We start from the raw sequence: 17,260 nt of genomic DNA, 5'->3' as shown, positions 1-17,260 counted from the left end.
CTTCTACAAGCAACTCCCCCCCCCCACTCACACACACATACACACACACATACAAAAGAACACAATCCAGGATTGGGAATGGTTTTCAATTTTTGAATTGTATCGCTTCCATTACCGAAGCTACATTGCCGTTGCAGAACGTGGAGGACTCTTCGGGGGAAACGGTACGGCGGAAATGGCTGGGAGAAAAATCATGATTTAAAACCCCTTTTTTGTGTGCACCGCCGAATGAAGAATGCCGAGCCGGGATAACGGAAGCTACGTAATCTTTAACTGCCACAATGACTTTTTGACGTGCCGACATTGCTGCGTAGGGACACCGAGCGCACGGGACTTAGCCGGGCGTACACAAGTTGAGCACAAGTTTATCTATTATGCAAATGCTCGATGCTCGATAGTGCGCAACAGAGCCGTACATGTGTGTGTGTCTGTGCTTGTACGCCATGTGAGCTTCACGAAAACTTCATCTGACGGTGCGAAACGGAACAGTTTTTACCCGCAGTTCGCATGTTGTTTTTCCAACAGCCATTTCCTAAAACATCTCCGTTTCGAAACTCATCGCAGCCTGCCGCCTTCCAGCGACTTCCCCTCCGCCCTCCGCTACCCTCCACAGGGATCGAATAGTGTGACAAAACTTGTGAGTGCTAGATTACGCGACAGACCGGGGCGCGGGGAACGGGCTAAATTCTTCTCGCCGTTGTAAGAATATTAGATGCCAACCACCGACCGACCGACCGACCGACCGACCGAAACTAAAACATGAACAAACAAATATCCTCCCGCCCGTCAGCGGACAAAAAATCGGCTCCCGTTCCGAACAACAGGCGACATAATCCGTGCTGCAGTGTGCAATAAATCATTTCCTTTATGTGAGGATTCTAGTCAACTTCCGGGTGCCGGGTGGGAAGGTTTTTTTGCTCCGTTCGCTGTATTGTTGGTGGACTTGTTTGCAAAATCCCACACGGTGCTGTGGCTCGTTTTTGGAGGCAAAGGAACCCCGAGCCGGTTCCCTTTTCTTGTAAACTGCTGCTGCTGCTGCTGCCAGTACTGTTAGATGTGCTGTTATCTGTTGAATTACACTATCTATCTGTCGTGCGCTTTGAGCTCAAGCTCTCGGGCTCTGACAGCACACGAAGGGCCCAGCGTAACGCGCCTGTAACATGGCACACATACACTTGCAAGCGTCTCGGGTTCTGCACGGCCGGCTTAAGTATACATTTATATTGCAACCAACCACATGCGCGACACATGCAAACCGAACCGAACGTTTCCAATTTCGCCTCGCGGACGCGCGGACGAGGGCGGAAAGAAATGGAAGGATTGATACGACCACCACTGCGAGCATTAGGAGTGTCGTACATGCAGAACGCAATTACTTAAACGTCAAAACAATGGCGAATGATAAATAAGCGTCTTTTCATGTGCATAAATATGTTGCTGTGTTCTGCTGGGAGGGGCGGCCATTCGAGTTGCACCCGCTTCCTGCAACGCACACTGGCCCATGGGGCGTTTGGACCGTCACCGAAACTCGTCATTCTCGTCATCATCAGCATCATCATCGTCGTCATATGCGCGGGAATGAATGAGACGACAGCAGAACACGATCTCCACCGGGAAACGATCATAAATTTGAATAAATAATCCTCCGCCCGGTGCTGCGATGGGGTGTTTTCGTTTGGCAATCCAAAGCGGAAGCAGCGCGCATTCATCTTCCGAGGAAGTGGTTGCATCGCTCGCCCCTCGCTAATCCTCCGTGTGTCACCGCGTGACTAGCTAGTTTCCATTGCCCGCGAGCCGCGGAACGCGTCCCGGAGTGAATGAGTTTGTCGCCATCAACATCAAAGCAGCGCTGCCGGAAGCAACGCTGGCCGTCGTTTCGGTAGCGATCTGGTACGGCTGATGAGATCCCAATTAGGTGAAATTTACCTTGCTAATGGAGGATTTATGCAGAACGCGCAGGACTCGCGGCATTAATGCAACGCGCCTGTGCGTGTGCCAAAGCAAAGCGCTTGTTAAGATCGTTTTGACTAATATGTGTGTACTTCATTTACCCATTCGCATTCGCGCACTATGCTCAACTGCAAAAGAGAAAGAGAGAGAGAGGGAAAGAGAATGAATAGAAAGGAAGGATTAATGCTGATCCGCCCGATTCGTCTCATGTACGGTCGCGGATGCACGCTCCGTTGCCATGGTGACTCCCCGCTAAGTGCAACCATTCGAGATTCATTACTGATCCGCATCATTGCACTCAATTTAATGCTCTTAAACCCTTTCCGCCCCGGGAACGCTTTCCCCATTCAGCCGACTGATGGCTGATTTACGTGACTCCTGTTGGACTTAATCGTGCACAAACACACACACACACACGTACAGGTGGACGGTAAGCTAGATATCTATCGGGAAAACGGGGGTTATTTTGCTCGTAATTTGAGAGGACTCTTGTCCGTGAACGCTACCAATCCGTGCACTCGTTTTCCTCCAATAAATTGTTTAATACCACGCACCGCACTCCTTCTTGCTGCCGGTTCGCTTCCCATTTTCCCCATGCTGAGTCCACGCGGTGGTAGTTGTAGTTAATAACAGCCCAGTTTAATTGAACACTGCACGCTTAATCCGACCAGCCATGGGAAAAACGCAACACGGACACATTACGGATGCGATCGAAAAAGGTAGCTTTCCAACCCCCCCCCCCCACCCCCCCGCTGAACACTCACCCAGCTCGATGCCAATAACTTATCATCACAGTGGCGCACACTGGCGTGGAACAAAACCGTGGGATTTCCGTGCGACATGGCCCGCTGTCGACTTTATTCTCGATGGCACAACCACGGCACACACACGCACACATGCACAAACAAAAAACGCACCAAGCGAGCTTTATTCAAATGTCCATCCATGGCCGCGCTCTAGACTGCATAAATCAATGGCCCCGCTAATCTCGAAGCATTCATTATTATTGACCATCATTTCTAATCTTTGCTGCCCGGGAACCGCCCGGGGACCGCCTGGCCTGAGCGTCATCAGTCGACGGGCTTCAAACCGGTGCGTGTATGCATGCACGTAGCGCCTCCTGTCAGGTAAGGGGCGCATCAGTGTGAGAAAATCAGTGTGTGCTGAGATGGGTACAAAGTTTTTAAGCACTCCCCGCAGAGCACAGCGCCAGCGTGCCGGTAATAGCAGCGCTGGGAATAAATTTGCATCTCCTGCGCACGACGGAACGCATTATAAATACATTACATCAAAAACACGGCCATCCTTTCCGGGCACCTCCGGGAGCTCCGGTGCTGCGTTAGCCTAGCAGGATGAACTAACACGTGTAGTTGATTGTTTTTGCACTTGCCCTTTGCTTTGCTACGCAGCAGCGCTAGCTAGCTAGGTTGGCTGGCTGGCTGTGGGAAGCTTTGCAAGCAGCAACAAAGGAGGCGAGGCAAAAAAAATGGTTCCAGCACAGCTAGCTAAACTATTTTTCGTTTTCTCCCTCGCTGTTGTGTCCCGTACAGGCATACTAACACACACACAAACAGTAGGACCTATTCCCAAAACGGGTTCCCGACAGTAGCCGGGTGGTCGGGTTGAAATATGGCCCTGTTTCGGTACGAGAAAGTGATTTTTAATGGTATTATTTATGGACCGGTACGCTTTAAAATTTGCTTAAACAATTTATCAAACACCACTCCCACACAAACACACACACAACGAGTCTCCATGGGAAAGAGAACTTTGTCCCGTACATTACTACGCACGCAAGTGGGCCCTTCTGCAAACACGGAAGCTTCATTTGGGCTTGCCCTGCGTTAGCCAATTTGTTTATATTCCATGCATATGCAAGCTCACACACACACCCATCGGTCGTTGTGCAACTACTTTATCCACTCCGAAAATTCCGGTAAGCCTATGGGTATGTGGAGTTCACCTTTATCAACGTTTTTCCCTCCCCGGGGTTGTTGTTTCAATCCCTCCCCCGATGGGACAGTCCACAATGAACTTGATCGAGCCGACAGCACGAAGGCTGTATTATCTCGAAGCTGCAGAAAAACTGGACCCCAAACGATAGAGTTTCACCTCCCAAACCCCCATACCAGTGGGGGGGGGGGCACAGTGTTTCCTGTAACAGAAAAAAATGGAAGTAAAATTTTGTTATGCCACATTCGAATACGCATAAAACCGTTCATCTCCCTCTCTATCTCTCTCTCTCCCGTTCGTATCAAAACGAGTACAACCGATGCAGACTTCCTCGGTCAGTGAATCACCCCTGTGCACAACACCAACACCATCACACACACAAATGCAAATGCAAAGTCCCCCCACCCCCCTCCCTTTCGATCCGAATTGGCCGTTGTGCCGTGGTATCGGGTGCCTGGGTTGGGATAATTATAATGATATTATAAGCGTCCGTACGACCGAATCGAATAACTTTATTTTCCACCCATTTAACACTCGCCACCTCGCGTGTGGATGGCACTACCGGGTGGTGGGCGATTTTGCAGCATTTGGGTCCCTCATTCGTTTTTTCTACTCTTCTTTCGCTTAATTTAATGTAACCCGGCTAGGGAATTGGCGTAACAAAAACAAGCAAACTCTCTTTAACTTCCATTTCCCTCTGGCGGGCTTGTGGGTGATTATTCTGGTTGGAATTTCCTCCCCAGCCATTGACTGCGGGGAAAGCGGGAAGAAAATGGCCCCGATTACCCATTGTCTTCGGTGGAACATGTTTTTGGGCAAGTGTTTTGCTGAATTGAATTATGGTGTCACTTCCGCTGCAGGTGCAAAAGTGACTTTCCATTTCCAATTGACCCTACCCCTAGAAGCGCAACCGTGTTCATCGTCCCCCTTTTTGTAGTTCGTACGGAAAATAAAACCCCATTTGCTGCGCATGCAATGGCTGAAGGATTTGGGAGGATTAAGATAAAAAAAAAGAACCCCGAGCATTGATTTCAGAACGAATGGTGATCATTATCGTTCATCTAACGACTCGGGGCCGGCGAGCAGTAACGCCCTCGGTTGCGCTAAACGTACCACGAGCTCACATCCTTTGCACGATATTGTGGCTGGACGCTGGAAAGTATGACGCAATGACGCAAACAAGCTCGCAATCGAACGCCCTACCCAGGCGTGTAGTATCGTGTATGGGATTTTGGGGATTAAATGCAACGTGAAAAGAACTTACAAAAAAAACGGCGATGCGATTTACATGCTCTACCGTTTTAGATACAATTTTCATCCCGCATTATCTCAGCGTTTGCGTAACGCGATTAAAAACACGTTCTTCGAGTCGTTCTTTTGTGAAGTATGTAAGCCTTCATTTATAATCGATTGCAGACCTCTTTTTCAGACTGAATAAATGGAAAATTAGACAAGTGCAGCGCCCCGATTCTATTATCACAAAACACTAGGACAACGACCTCAAAAGCAACCAAGCAAACTTAATCTTGTTCATCACGCTATCTCCAGTCTGTTATTTAGGTTAATTTGATACAATTTTCACACATTTTCACACTCACACACACACACCCCTAAATTGCTAAACAAACACATAACAAAAAAGGGTAGGGAGCGCTGTCAAAAGGAAACCGACACAAAATTTGACAGATGATCGACACGACCGCTTGCCGGAACGTTGCGCGCTGGTCCCATTTTTTCTGTGTGTGTGTGTGTGTGTGTGTGGAAAAACTTTCTTTATAACACAACAAGGGAAACAACAACTCATCGCGAGCGAGCGAAGCGGTGGGTTCGGGCTTCGTATAAAAATAAACCCTCTCCTTTTCTGTTCTCTCTCCCTTCCCACACGGGGAGCTGGAACCTACCCACTCGCCAAATGCACTCTCGAGCACACTCTCCAGCTGGGGTGTTCATTTGTTGCAGCGTTGCATGTTTTCATTAAAATTCATTTTCAATTTATAATCATTAAAGTGCGCTTGCTACTTACCATGAGCGTGAGCAGCAGCAGCAGCAGGGAAGAAGAGCGTACGACCAGTTCCATCGCCCTTGTGTATGTGTGTGTGTGTGTGTGGTACGTAAAATATACGCAGCCTGATAGCAGCGCCGCCGCTGCTGATACGATCGTGAGAACTATGCACCGGGTAGGAAGTGTGAGCAAAAAAAGTAAAAAACGGAAAAACAACCGACACACCGCCGAGTCGCACCGAACGGAAGCGGAATAAAATGAGGAGCGAACAACAACGACACACCATCGACCGTGCGTGTAGCTGTCGCGGAACCATCGAGACGGGCGGCTGGTGCGCCGCGAAGGGGGTCTGAAAAGCGACACGAGTGGCTTGATAAAAATTGAAATTGTCAATCGAGAAAGCAACATACCCCGGCCGCCTCACCGCCATCGGTCGCGCACCCGTTTGCCAATGTTATGCACACTGCACCTTAATGACAACACGCGGGCAAGCCACGGCTGACTCCTCCGTGGCTGGCGAGGCGTCCGTGCAAGCGAATGAGCTTTTCAATAAATAACACTCTGCAGCCGACAGCACCCTTCCCGGTCCGTGTTTCCCAGTGCCACACACGCTGGCGTGAGCGTTCGGTGCCGTACATTATTTCGAAAGCGAAGGCAAATCAGCAGCTCCACACAGCTAGACGGTAGAGGGGGAGTGGGTGCTGCAACAATCACGGACCGGTGGCGCGGAGGGTTGACATGCAAATTAAACTCAAATTAAAGTAGTATATCTCCCTCCCGAGCTCCCACCTCGCACGGTCCGTGACAGTATCGCTCTCTCTCCTCTGGTTGCACGATGGAACTATCACTGTCGGTTCTAATTTATGCAGCGTGAAGTGATATTAACGATGGCGGGATAGCTAAAGAAAGGCACACCCCTAATTTTCCAACCCACCCCGGCCACACACGGCCGGGTAGAATGAATGGTTAGAAGCGGGGCCATTTCAACACCAAGTGTGGCCGTTTACATGCACGCAAACCAGCATTTTCATTTCGTTTTTATATTGCTGTACGGTCGTTTTGTCCTTCCCTTTTCTTTTTTGCTCGTGTCTTGTCGATAGAATCGCGGTCGATTACGTGATGCTTTGGCGTCCCTTCTTTTGCATTCATTGCCGACCCCATAGGTCACCGGTTTGCCAAGCATTGTTGGCACGGGCTCGATTACTTGCTCCTACAGCAGCACCACGAACACGATAATGCAACCAACCAAGAAGCACTAAGAGAGGGAAGAATAAGAACTACACACACACACACACACATTATCTCTCTCCCCGCGAACGATCGATCGCGTTCGACTTTGTACGAACTAGCCATTTCTTTCCTCATTTGTTCTCGGCCCAAACTCTCTCTCCGTGGCCCATTTGTGCTGCCCATTTGCGCGCTAAAGAAAAACTATCGAAAAACAATATAAAAAACTTTTGCTTCTCCGTGCGCTAGACCCATCCAAGTCACCATAGACAAAGGGTGGTTTGTTTTCTTCTACCTTCTTTCCCACTCTTCCGTTCGTTCGTTCGGCCCACACAGAAAGGAAACTTTTTTTTCTGTGTGTGCTGTTTTGTGGCAGTGATTTTGCTGGCGCGGGAGAAAACCCGCACACGCAAAACCAAACCCGTCATGATAGAAGTTGGCAAAGGATTTATTTGTTTGCAAGACGTAAGCCGCAAGGAAATAATGAAGAAGAAGGAAAAAACGCACACACACACCAAAAAGTAGGAAAAGTGTACAAACACACGCTCGCATACGCTTCTACACACATACACTAGCTGTCGTACTAGCAGTCGGGTGGTGCTTTGACCATGCTCAACGCTGCATGTTGTTGCTTCGGTGTTTATGTATGAGCTATGAATGCTAAAAACATAATGATACACTCCAGGAAGGGCAGAGACCCCACTTTTCTCTACTGGACACTCGATGGCAAACGATACTCAGCAAACGACCGTCGGCAGCCGGAAGTGTGCTTTCAATTGAACGCTAAATAAAAGAATCATCCCGCCACCGAGGGGGGAGAGTAAGTGGGTGGCAAGCACCAACAGGGAAAAGCACAGAAAACGGGCAACTAGAATCCCAGAGTCGACGATGGTCTTGTTTGAATGCGAAAGTCAGCAGTAAAATTGATGGTTTGGTGTACCTTAAATTTTTCACTATTATGCAAAACATTTCACCAGTCATACCTCATACTTATTGCAGGCATGCTACTTTGTTTTGCCTGTTAGACGGTTGGAACGAACGAGCTTTGCACGCAGTTCAGAGCACACTTTGACTTTTCGGAAGTGCACGGAGCTTTTCGGATAGCTTTTCTTCGTAGTGACAACATAGCTAGTTGACATTGGGGTTATTTTTCAATAGCGTAGTGCATTCAAAAGATTAAATTTAAATAGTAAGCACGTCGAAAAAAGCGGTGGGAAATAAAATAAAAGTTATTTTAGCATATCACTGAGACGTTCATTTTTCGTGGAGACGCCCAGTACTTCGCTGAAATGGAAGCTCTATGAACACGTTGCTGAAGAATATTTGTTTAAATCATTGAATTATTACGAAAATTAAATTATGACAGCTCTGTCCCATGTTTCAGTCCCTGGAAAAAGGGCCAAATGACAGAAATATTTACAAATAATTACAAAAACCAATGCGCCAATTTTTCGTGGAGACGCCCAGTACTTCATCGTAAACATCGTTCACTCAAATTAATTGGTATGAAGTGACTTCTACCTATCGCTAACCACAATCTAATTCATTCCAGTTGTTCGACGAATTCGAGCAAATCCCTCCCGGGTTTTGGTATCGCACATACTGCTGCAGCGGTTTCGGTTTAATCCACTCGTGATTTATAAACCATCTTCCTCCCGCGTACACGGGCACGGTCGGCATCGATTTCAATCCACCCATAAGCTTGCACAGTCCCTCCTTTCCTTCTGCCTTCCGCCGTTTGTCGGTACGCAAACGATGAAACCGAATCGATGTTGTGAAAGCAAAACTTAAACCTTGCTGGGGCCCGGTCCCTCTCCCTCGCAGTATCATCCCCGCTCGTCATCCCCGAAGCTTGGAATAACTCCATTAAAACCATTCACAGTCGACTTTCTCAATCCACCAACAAACAACAACCATTGAGAAACGCTCCACAAATGTGTGAGTGTGTTTGTGTGGCCGTTCTCCCCCCCCTTTTTTTTGTTGCTTCCAATCCATTTTCAAAGAACAACCCGACCCTCGATTCACTGCGGTTCGCGAAACAAAAACGTGGCTACGATGCAATTGTTCCACTCTGAACACATACACACCCGCTCAGCCGCTCAGCCGCCCACCCGCAGCCGCTTTTAAACCCATTTATTGTTTGCGCTATCTCTACCAAACGACAATCGTAAATCATATATTAAAAGATATAAAAAGTGCAACCTCCAACCAGCCACAGCACCAGCCAGCCAGCCAGCCATTCCGGTGCGCTCGAATAAAAGCTCATAATCTGGCAAACCGAACATGGAACTGGTTCGCATGGAGCACGTTCGCATATTCGCTTACTCGTACGATTTTCTCCTTCTACTCCTCTTCGCCATCTTCTCCCCATTCACCAGCCTAGGGAAAGGATGTTTATGTTCAGGTTCGGCTCCCCTCTCCCGTCAATGCTCCCCCCACGAGACTCGTGCTCCGTCGCTAACGTTATTATATTTGCTCCATTTTATTTCCACCCTCCGAACGACCGTACCCAAGATCATTGATCGCGCATTGGTACAAGCGACCAGATCTTTATCCCGTTATACTTTCCTGCTTACTACACTCACACACACACACACGAATTTACGCCACCACACGCTAATGGCACACAATACCCCATCACCTCGGGCGCAATGCTGTACCTCTGTACCTTGTTGCATCTCCGGGAAGCAAAGGGAACAAATCGAAAGTATTTCAATCCACCCCATCATCCCGAGCCGCGACCGCGCCCTCCTAAAACCGATGGCAATGGAATGGTGCGGCAACTTTTAATGCCTCCCATTATTACAGCAGAAATCCTTCTGGCGCACAATGATGATACGGTGATGCTACGCGCACGAGCGAGTGTGGCGCCTCGGCAAACACGGCCCCAGACAAGATTGCTCTTATTTATTTCGCCTTGGCGCTAACCACTGTTTTATCCTGTCATTATCCGTCTTTTATCGCCATCATTCGGGTGGGGGGGGAGGGAGTGATAGGAATGTGAATGTGTGTAGTCGATGCCGCGTAACGATAGTATCAGTTCGCTTCGCTCGTTCCCTTCCATCTATCCACAGCGCGGAGGAAATGTTCTGCGTTTGTTTTTCCCGCGCGAGCGCGAACTTGTAGCACGCTCTCCATTGTGGCAGGTATGCGACTATACAGCAGCATTCGGTGCGCTAAATAGCACCCCTTCACAGCCACAATAGCGAGACAATTGCACACTGGTGGGTTCATAATCTAGTGGCGCTTAACAAATTATGATTAATCGCGAACCGCGGGCTGAATACGGTGCATATGGCTGAAAGCTCGTAATCATTTTAATTTGAGCCGTTCATACCGTTAATAGGTTTCGTGTTGTAGTATCTCGAGCTCATGGATTGGTTGGCATTCGGTTTAGCATTTAGCAGGTTTAGGGCAATGTAGTTGTAAATTAGATGCTCACAGCAAACTCTAAAATCTCTCTTTTAATGTAAATATTATGGCTGCAGTTTGGCACACATGTATAATTAATTAATATGATTTTGAAAGCTACCCAACTAACTTCACAAATGCCGGAGGGATTTTCACCGATGTTCAGCGATCGGTGAGCTAATTGTTCACATCGGTCTCTTAGAATTATCCCCGCACAGGAGCGTCGGCATGACTTTGTGCGTTTGAAATTCACGCTCAAATACTCTTTTGCGCTTGAAAACACATCGGTTCGTCTTGCTGTTGCACTGGCCCCAGTACCATACCAGCAGACGACCAGAGAGTTGATTAAAAATTCTTGACAAATTTGCATCACATTTAAGCCACCGCTGAAACTTTGTTTGACTTTCGATCGCTGCACCGGTCGTTACAACAACCGGTTGGTTGGGCAGCACATTTCCGGCTCGTGGAAAAGGTCCAATTAGAAAACCACCGTAACATATCTGTCATACGTGCACATACGTTATCAATAGAAAGCGAGCTGCGTACAATTTGCACTCGCAATATATGTTCCGGAAACTATTCGTTCGAATCCGCTTTACCCACTCCACCTCCCCATTGTCATTTCCCCCTCTTCCCCACCATTTCGCGTTCATCATGGCGTCATTGTGTCGATGTACAATAGTTTGCCTCGACACCCGACAACACGACAAAAGGCCCCGACTCCGTGCAAAACCGTACGGAGCAGTTGGCAAAGTTGTGCTGTTCGATTTTGTCGCTCCGTAAAATCGACACCGGACACCGAAACGTGTCCAAATTACTGCTGCACGATGTGTCCAGCACAAACTATTCTAATTTTTGTACCACTTTTCCAATGGAAACGGAGGGCGAGACGGCGAGACAGCCAAAATGCCTGTTTCGGGTACTCGGAGCTCGGACTCGCGGATCCGCGGCAGATCCGTCCACTTGGTGTAGGATTATCCCGCTTTCAACCCGCACCGGGCAAATGGGCAAAATGGCAAAAAAAGAAAGAACGCACACCGTTCACCCCGCCAATGGGAAGCTACTAACTAAGCCAATCGCAGCGAGGGTACAGACAGGGGCTAATGCAGCTGCAAGCTCAACGCGTACGCGTACTGACGGCACCAGCCTGGTCGTGCTTTTGTGCCGGCGACATCGACTACAAAGAAGTCCGGCCCATCGATCCTGTCAGCAACTGAGCCCGTGTCATCAAGCCATGCGCTACGATGCAATGGGAGGAAGGAAAAAACCTGAGTCTGAAACCCAAAGCCCAGCTGCTGCCCAGCTAAAGTGGGACGAATTAAAACGTTTCGCATTTCCGCATGGGCTGTCAAAAAACCAACTTCTCAACCCATTCCAAATGGATGGCCAGATGTGCTGCAACCATCGATCGATCCTATGTCTATCCGGACATCATGTGTATGTGCTGTTTTTTCCTCCTCTCGTTCCGCAACCGATGGAAATTGTGCGATTTACAAAGCTTTAAATTTGGAGCGTATTTTTGCGCTCTAAAGTCCCATCAAAATGGTATGAGACACACTACAGACAGATGCGAAATGCACAGCAATGTAACACAATTATCGCAATTGCCATTCCGTTCCAGTGCATTTCCACAGCTGCCTTCCGTTGCTGAAGTCATTAACGGCCCCAATCGGACGCGAGATTGGTGATTGAGTGGCGGGAGTGCAAACTTCACTACGCTTTCGCTTCGCTTCAGTTTGTTGTGGATTGATTCTTTACCCATTTCCTACCCCTTTTCCCCCCTAAGCCGCTTCTCTTCATCCCCCTACGTAGTGCCCCTGTCTACCAGCGTTGGGGCAGCAAAAACACCTTTAGTAACACGAATCCATTCTTTTCCCACGATAACTTCACTGCGTCACTTATAGACTTTCTCTCAACAGCCGCCCGTGCTAAGATAATCGGCTCCCAGGAGGTGCACGTGAAGAAGGGCAGCACCATCTCCCTGTCGTGTGTTGTGAATGTCCATGCATCGTCCATCTCGTGGTACGTGTAGTCCTGCTTCCTTCGCTGACGCGAGCGAACCAACGGCTCTGCTAAAGCGTTCCGTCCGTTCACACGTTTCTTGTGCGCTTCTTTCCGCTCAGGTATCATGGATCGTCGATCGTTGACTTTGATTCGGCCCGCGGTGGCATCAGCCTCGAGACGGAGAAAACGGAGGGTGGCACCAGCAGTCGGCTAATGCTAACCAGAGCCACGCTGCGCGACTCGGGCAACTACACCTGCGTCCCGACCGGTGCAATATCCGCCAGTGTACAGGTTCACGTGCTGAACGGTAAGACGTTGGGGCCAGCCTCGCTAGCGCACCAATTTCATTTGCGAATGCGGTTGGATATTATCGTTCAATTGGTCTGCATGTACCTACCTCTCTCTCTCTCTCCCCTTTCCCAGGTGAACATCCGGCTGCAATGCAGACCAGCAGTGGCGTACCGTGTCCAACGCACCAGACACTTATCCTTCTCTTTGTATCATTGAATAGTTGTAATGTTAGCAAATTAATCTTCTTCATATCAAACCTGCTCGAGACGATGCGTTTCCTGCTCACCGCAACGATCGCCCACTTCCTGCTCCACCTCCGTCGGCTACCATCCGCGCTCGGTGCCGGGCGCACAAAGTCCACCCGCTTCGTACTACTGACACTGGCCACGATTGGCACTCGGCTGCGAAGAACGGCACCGCAGCAACGGCAGCATCCCGCAGCCTTCCCCTGCTCGGTGCGCACCCAGTCAAGATGATCTTCTTCCCGGCGCGAAACAACACCAGCAACACCGAGCGATGGCGACGACGACGTTCTATGAATGCCCGGTGGACTTGGCAAAGGTGGACGGGCTAGCGAGATCTCCGAGACACTGATTGGAACGCACTCACGTCCTCACGTCCCGTCACGTCGAGCAGCGTATGCAATCAACGTGCGTCCACAATTCAGCAGTGCAAGCAGCAGCAGCAGCAGCACGTTTCGAGTGAGAAACACTGGCAAAAAAGGTAGGAAAAATGCAACGGGAAGATGCAACCGGTACATAAGGATGGATCCAATGACACGCGAACGAATCATCATTCTCCCAGTCAGTGTGTGAGCGAGTGTACGAGTGGCGGAGGTGAACTGTAAATGTATAAATGTTAAGTTTCTACTTCATAATAATAAAAATAATATTTAAATTTAATGGCATGCCCCCTGCAGTGTGAGGAAGCGGATGAAGGTGAGGGAGAGGAAAGAGGGGGGGAGGGGGGGGGGGCTCGCGATTAGTAGGAAAGGGAACAGTCAAAATGGGCGGGACAGTAAACTACACTATCTAGACACTATGATGTACTGGATTCGAAGAATCCTAGCGAGTAAGATAATCTAGATAAGTTAGTCAATATTTCCCCATTGCTCCCACGCCCAGGAATGCGGCAAGATGCGGCCCGCAAAGAAGAATAAGAAGAAAAAGCAGGCCAGCATTTCGTTGCAGGGCCGCGCCGAATTTAAGACTTAAACCGATTGGGACACGGGACAAGCCGTACAGCCGTTGTAAGATAGGCACAGATAAGACACAAGATACACGAGTGAAACTGCAACCCAGATCGATAGACACACAAATGCGTAAACATTTTAGTAAGAAAGTGGAAGCAAACATTACGAATGAACCTTCCCCAAAAAAAAGTGACGAAAAACAAGTTTGTGAAAATAATAGATATAGAAATATGGAGTAAAATGGACGAATTAAATCAAACGTTGGTGAGAATGGGGCAAAGAAGAGGAAGCAGGGGAGAAATGTGTAATTAAAAAGTAAACGAACAAAAGAAGCCGAATTTTCTCAAACCCATTTCCACTTCATTTTAGCAACACAGCAGATCGAATGCTCAGAACAGTGCTAGCTAGAGGCACTGGAAGCACAATCGATCGCAGGAGACAGAACATGTAAGGCTAATCTAGACCCCAATTGTAGGCAATACAGGAAGTCGGATAAGTAAAGCAGCGGTAAGAAAGAGCAAACAAGCAAACGGTGGCTCTAGCACACGAAAGTGAACAAACAGACACGAAACAAACGAAAAAGATAAAAACCAAACAACAAACATACAGAGTTACAAAGAAAAGGGTAAAAAACACAAAAACAAAACAGAACAGAAACAATGAGAAACAAACCGCAAACTACAAACTGAAATGGTTTTCTTTTGACAACATATTTTATCCCATGGCAGAGGAGGAAGCAACCGATGGAAAGAAGTAAACGAAACAAGAACATAAATCAAATAATCTCTCTGTATAAATCAAAACAAGCAAACCAAAACACACAGCAAACAAATCTAACAAAAACTACAACAATCATCACTTGTGGAGTGTGTGGCCAGTATAGGAGGGACACTTGTGCTGAAGCTGGACGGCTGGACAGTGGGGAAGCAGGAAACAGAAAAAAAAAACACAAACCATTATCATCATTCGTTAAATGGCAAACCCGGTTCACGTGTGATGGTTCATAAACATTGAAAATAAACGACTAAACGCGTAGGAGAAATTGAAACGATGCGATGCGTTTCGAGTAACTCTTGAGTAGCAACAGCTAAGAAAGAAAGTGCCTGGGAGAAGAAGTGAGTGAGTGAGGGAAAAACTGGAATGAAAGCACTTCACGGGAATATTCAATCCGACCGTCTTACTTATTCACCAGGATTTCCGCGGAATCTTTTGAACAGAAATTACCTCATAAAATACGCCACACTGCGCCTTATTGTTCCTCATACACATATATGGTGGTTGGTGTGCACGCACGCACGCACGCCTATGTTTGTGGAGCTTATTATTCTTTCATTTATGTTTGGCCGTGCATTTTCTCCCATGTAGCCGCAGGCATATTGTCCTTCAAAGAAGGATCCACACCGGCAAACAGAAGCACCACGGTACCACGACGCACGCCAGTACCCCACGGGGAATGAAAAATGCAGCAACTTTGTAGGAGACGCACCGCATGGTACCACACCCCGCACCATGGCACCGAGCATCATATCGTGATGGTTTTAATTTCGGAGTACGCGTACTTTCAAATGAAAAATTACTGCCGCTCCAATAAATCGATACGGTTTTCATTCCATTAAACAAATCCAGCGCAGAGGACGAGCACGAGTTTGAAGAAAGCTTCGGCAGCATCCTCCAGCGGGTGCCCGCGGGTGCAGAAGAAGAACGTGCAAACGTCATCGATCTGTTTTAGCGGGAATTTAATCGAATATCAGCACACACTGCGAGAATGCGCTACACTTGCTGTGCGCGCACCAATTCCACGAGAATGAAAGCTTTCTTAGCGTACCTTTGAAATCTGTGCCACAAAAAAAAGGAACTCCCTTTGAGCAGGTGAACGCATATCGCACATGTACGGTCCAATGCCCCCGGGGATGGGTGAGAGGCGGGCGCCCAGCGTGAAGAATGCCCGCCCGGGATTGTGTGTGTGTGTGTGTGGTGCCTGAGACTTCCTCACGTCGAACCCCTTTCCCGAAGCTTTCCGTGCTTAAGCACGCCAACTTCAGGCGAAATCGCGCTCCGGGACGCGCCATCATCACTCTCGTCCGTCCGTCTCGTCCACACCGTCAAGAGGTTCATTACGCATGAATATCAATGTGGAGATGATTGAATAAATTTCCATTTTCATCGCTTTTCTTCCATTTTCCCCCTTCGTTGAATGCAAAACCCCGCTCCTTCCCACTCTCCGGACGCACCTAAATCCCATCCTAGGGTCTGAACCACTGGGAACTGGGAATGGGACACTTTGCTTCAATAATGGAAACATTTCTTTGCGTTTTGATTTGGAAATATTGCCAAAGAGTCGTCATCCTTCGTCCCCGGCTGTCCTCATTCCTCCTCACATGACTCTTCAACATCTAATTGGCTTCTTAGCACGATTCGGTCGACTACAAAATGATGTTCCACCATGGATTGCGGGACGGCTCAAGTGGGCCAGCAATCCTAGGAATCGAAGAAGTGTCAATGCTTATACGTGCTTATTTGGATGTGCTTACGTGCCGAGGACGGATCCGTGCTGATACTACTACGATACTACAACACGTCGGTCAGAGTAAGGGTCAATAGGTATCGGATTATTTCCCCGGGTGAAGTATGCCCCTCTGCTCCCCGTAGGGACCGGAAAGGCATCAATTCCCATGCCCGATGATTGGTCAGCGCTCTAATCTCTCTCACACACACACCCAGCAAACCAACACACCGACAAACATGGCGACCTAATCCAGCGATGGATATAGTATTGGTGCACCGTTCCTTTTCACACCCATTCCCCATCCCAGCCAATGGGTTTCATTTTCTTTCGATTGTCCGATTGGCCCACTGCCCACTGGCTGACCAATGGGAGGGCGGAGGAGGAAAGCTGGCATGAGAATATGGCACGTGCAAACGATTTCCATATCAATTTTCATTTAAATCCTCACCTTCCGAACGACCATAGCGAGCATGCAGCTGAGCTGAGGGTCATACGGCACGGTACGGTACGGTTCACTGGTTCCGACTTTAGTTCCTTCACATCCTATTCATCCGTACCCCCGGTAGGCTGATTGTACATTGTGATTGCTTCGAGTTTTCTGAATGCAATTGGCCTCCGTTACACGAACGGACAGCAGTTCCGGGCGAAAAGGAGCCAGGGATTTGCCGCTTTGTTTGTCGGCGTGTTCCGCACGTACGTGTCAGTGTTTATTGCTTCGTACATC

The 17,260-nt window shown here is 48.5% G+C and overlaps 1 protein-coding gene across 5 annotated transcripts in view; it reads left to right on the top strand.

Moving 5' to 3' along the window:
- The window catches only part of LOC121587949, a 66,277-nt gene extending 51,196 nt beyond the window's left edge, over positions 1 to 15,081 (top strand). For 3 of the 5 annotated variants that reach the window (XM_041905341.1, XM_041905338.1, XM_041905339.1), the window contains 3 exons: positions 12,448 to 12,565; positions 12,667 to 12,854; positions 12,971 to 15,081. In XM_041905341.1, coding sequence (XP_041761275.1) covers positions 12,448 to 12,565; positions 12,667 to 12,854; positions 12,971 to 13,314 — 650 coding nt within the window. In that variant the 3' untranslated portion in view covers positions 13,315 to 15,081. The remainder of the gene's footprint in view (positions 1 to 12,447; positions 12,566 to 12,666; positions 12,855 to 12,970) is intronic. The other 2 variants (XM_041905343.1, XM_041905340.1) reach the window with 1 other exon arrangement.
- Positions 15,082 to 17,260: the final 2,179 nt, after the last annotated feature.

Source organism: Anopheles merus, chromosome 2R, assembly GCF_017562075.2.
Source record: "Anopheles merus strain MAF chromosome 2R, AmerM5.1, whole genome shotgun sequence".
Lineage (NCBI taxonomy): Eukaryota > Metazoa > Arthropoda > Insecta > Diptera > Culicidae > Anopheles > Anopheles merus.
This window is presented reverse-complemented; position numbering and strand designations above follow the sequence as displayed.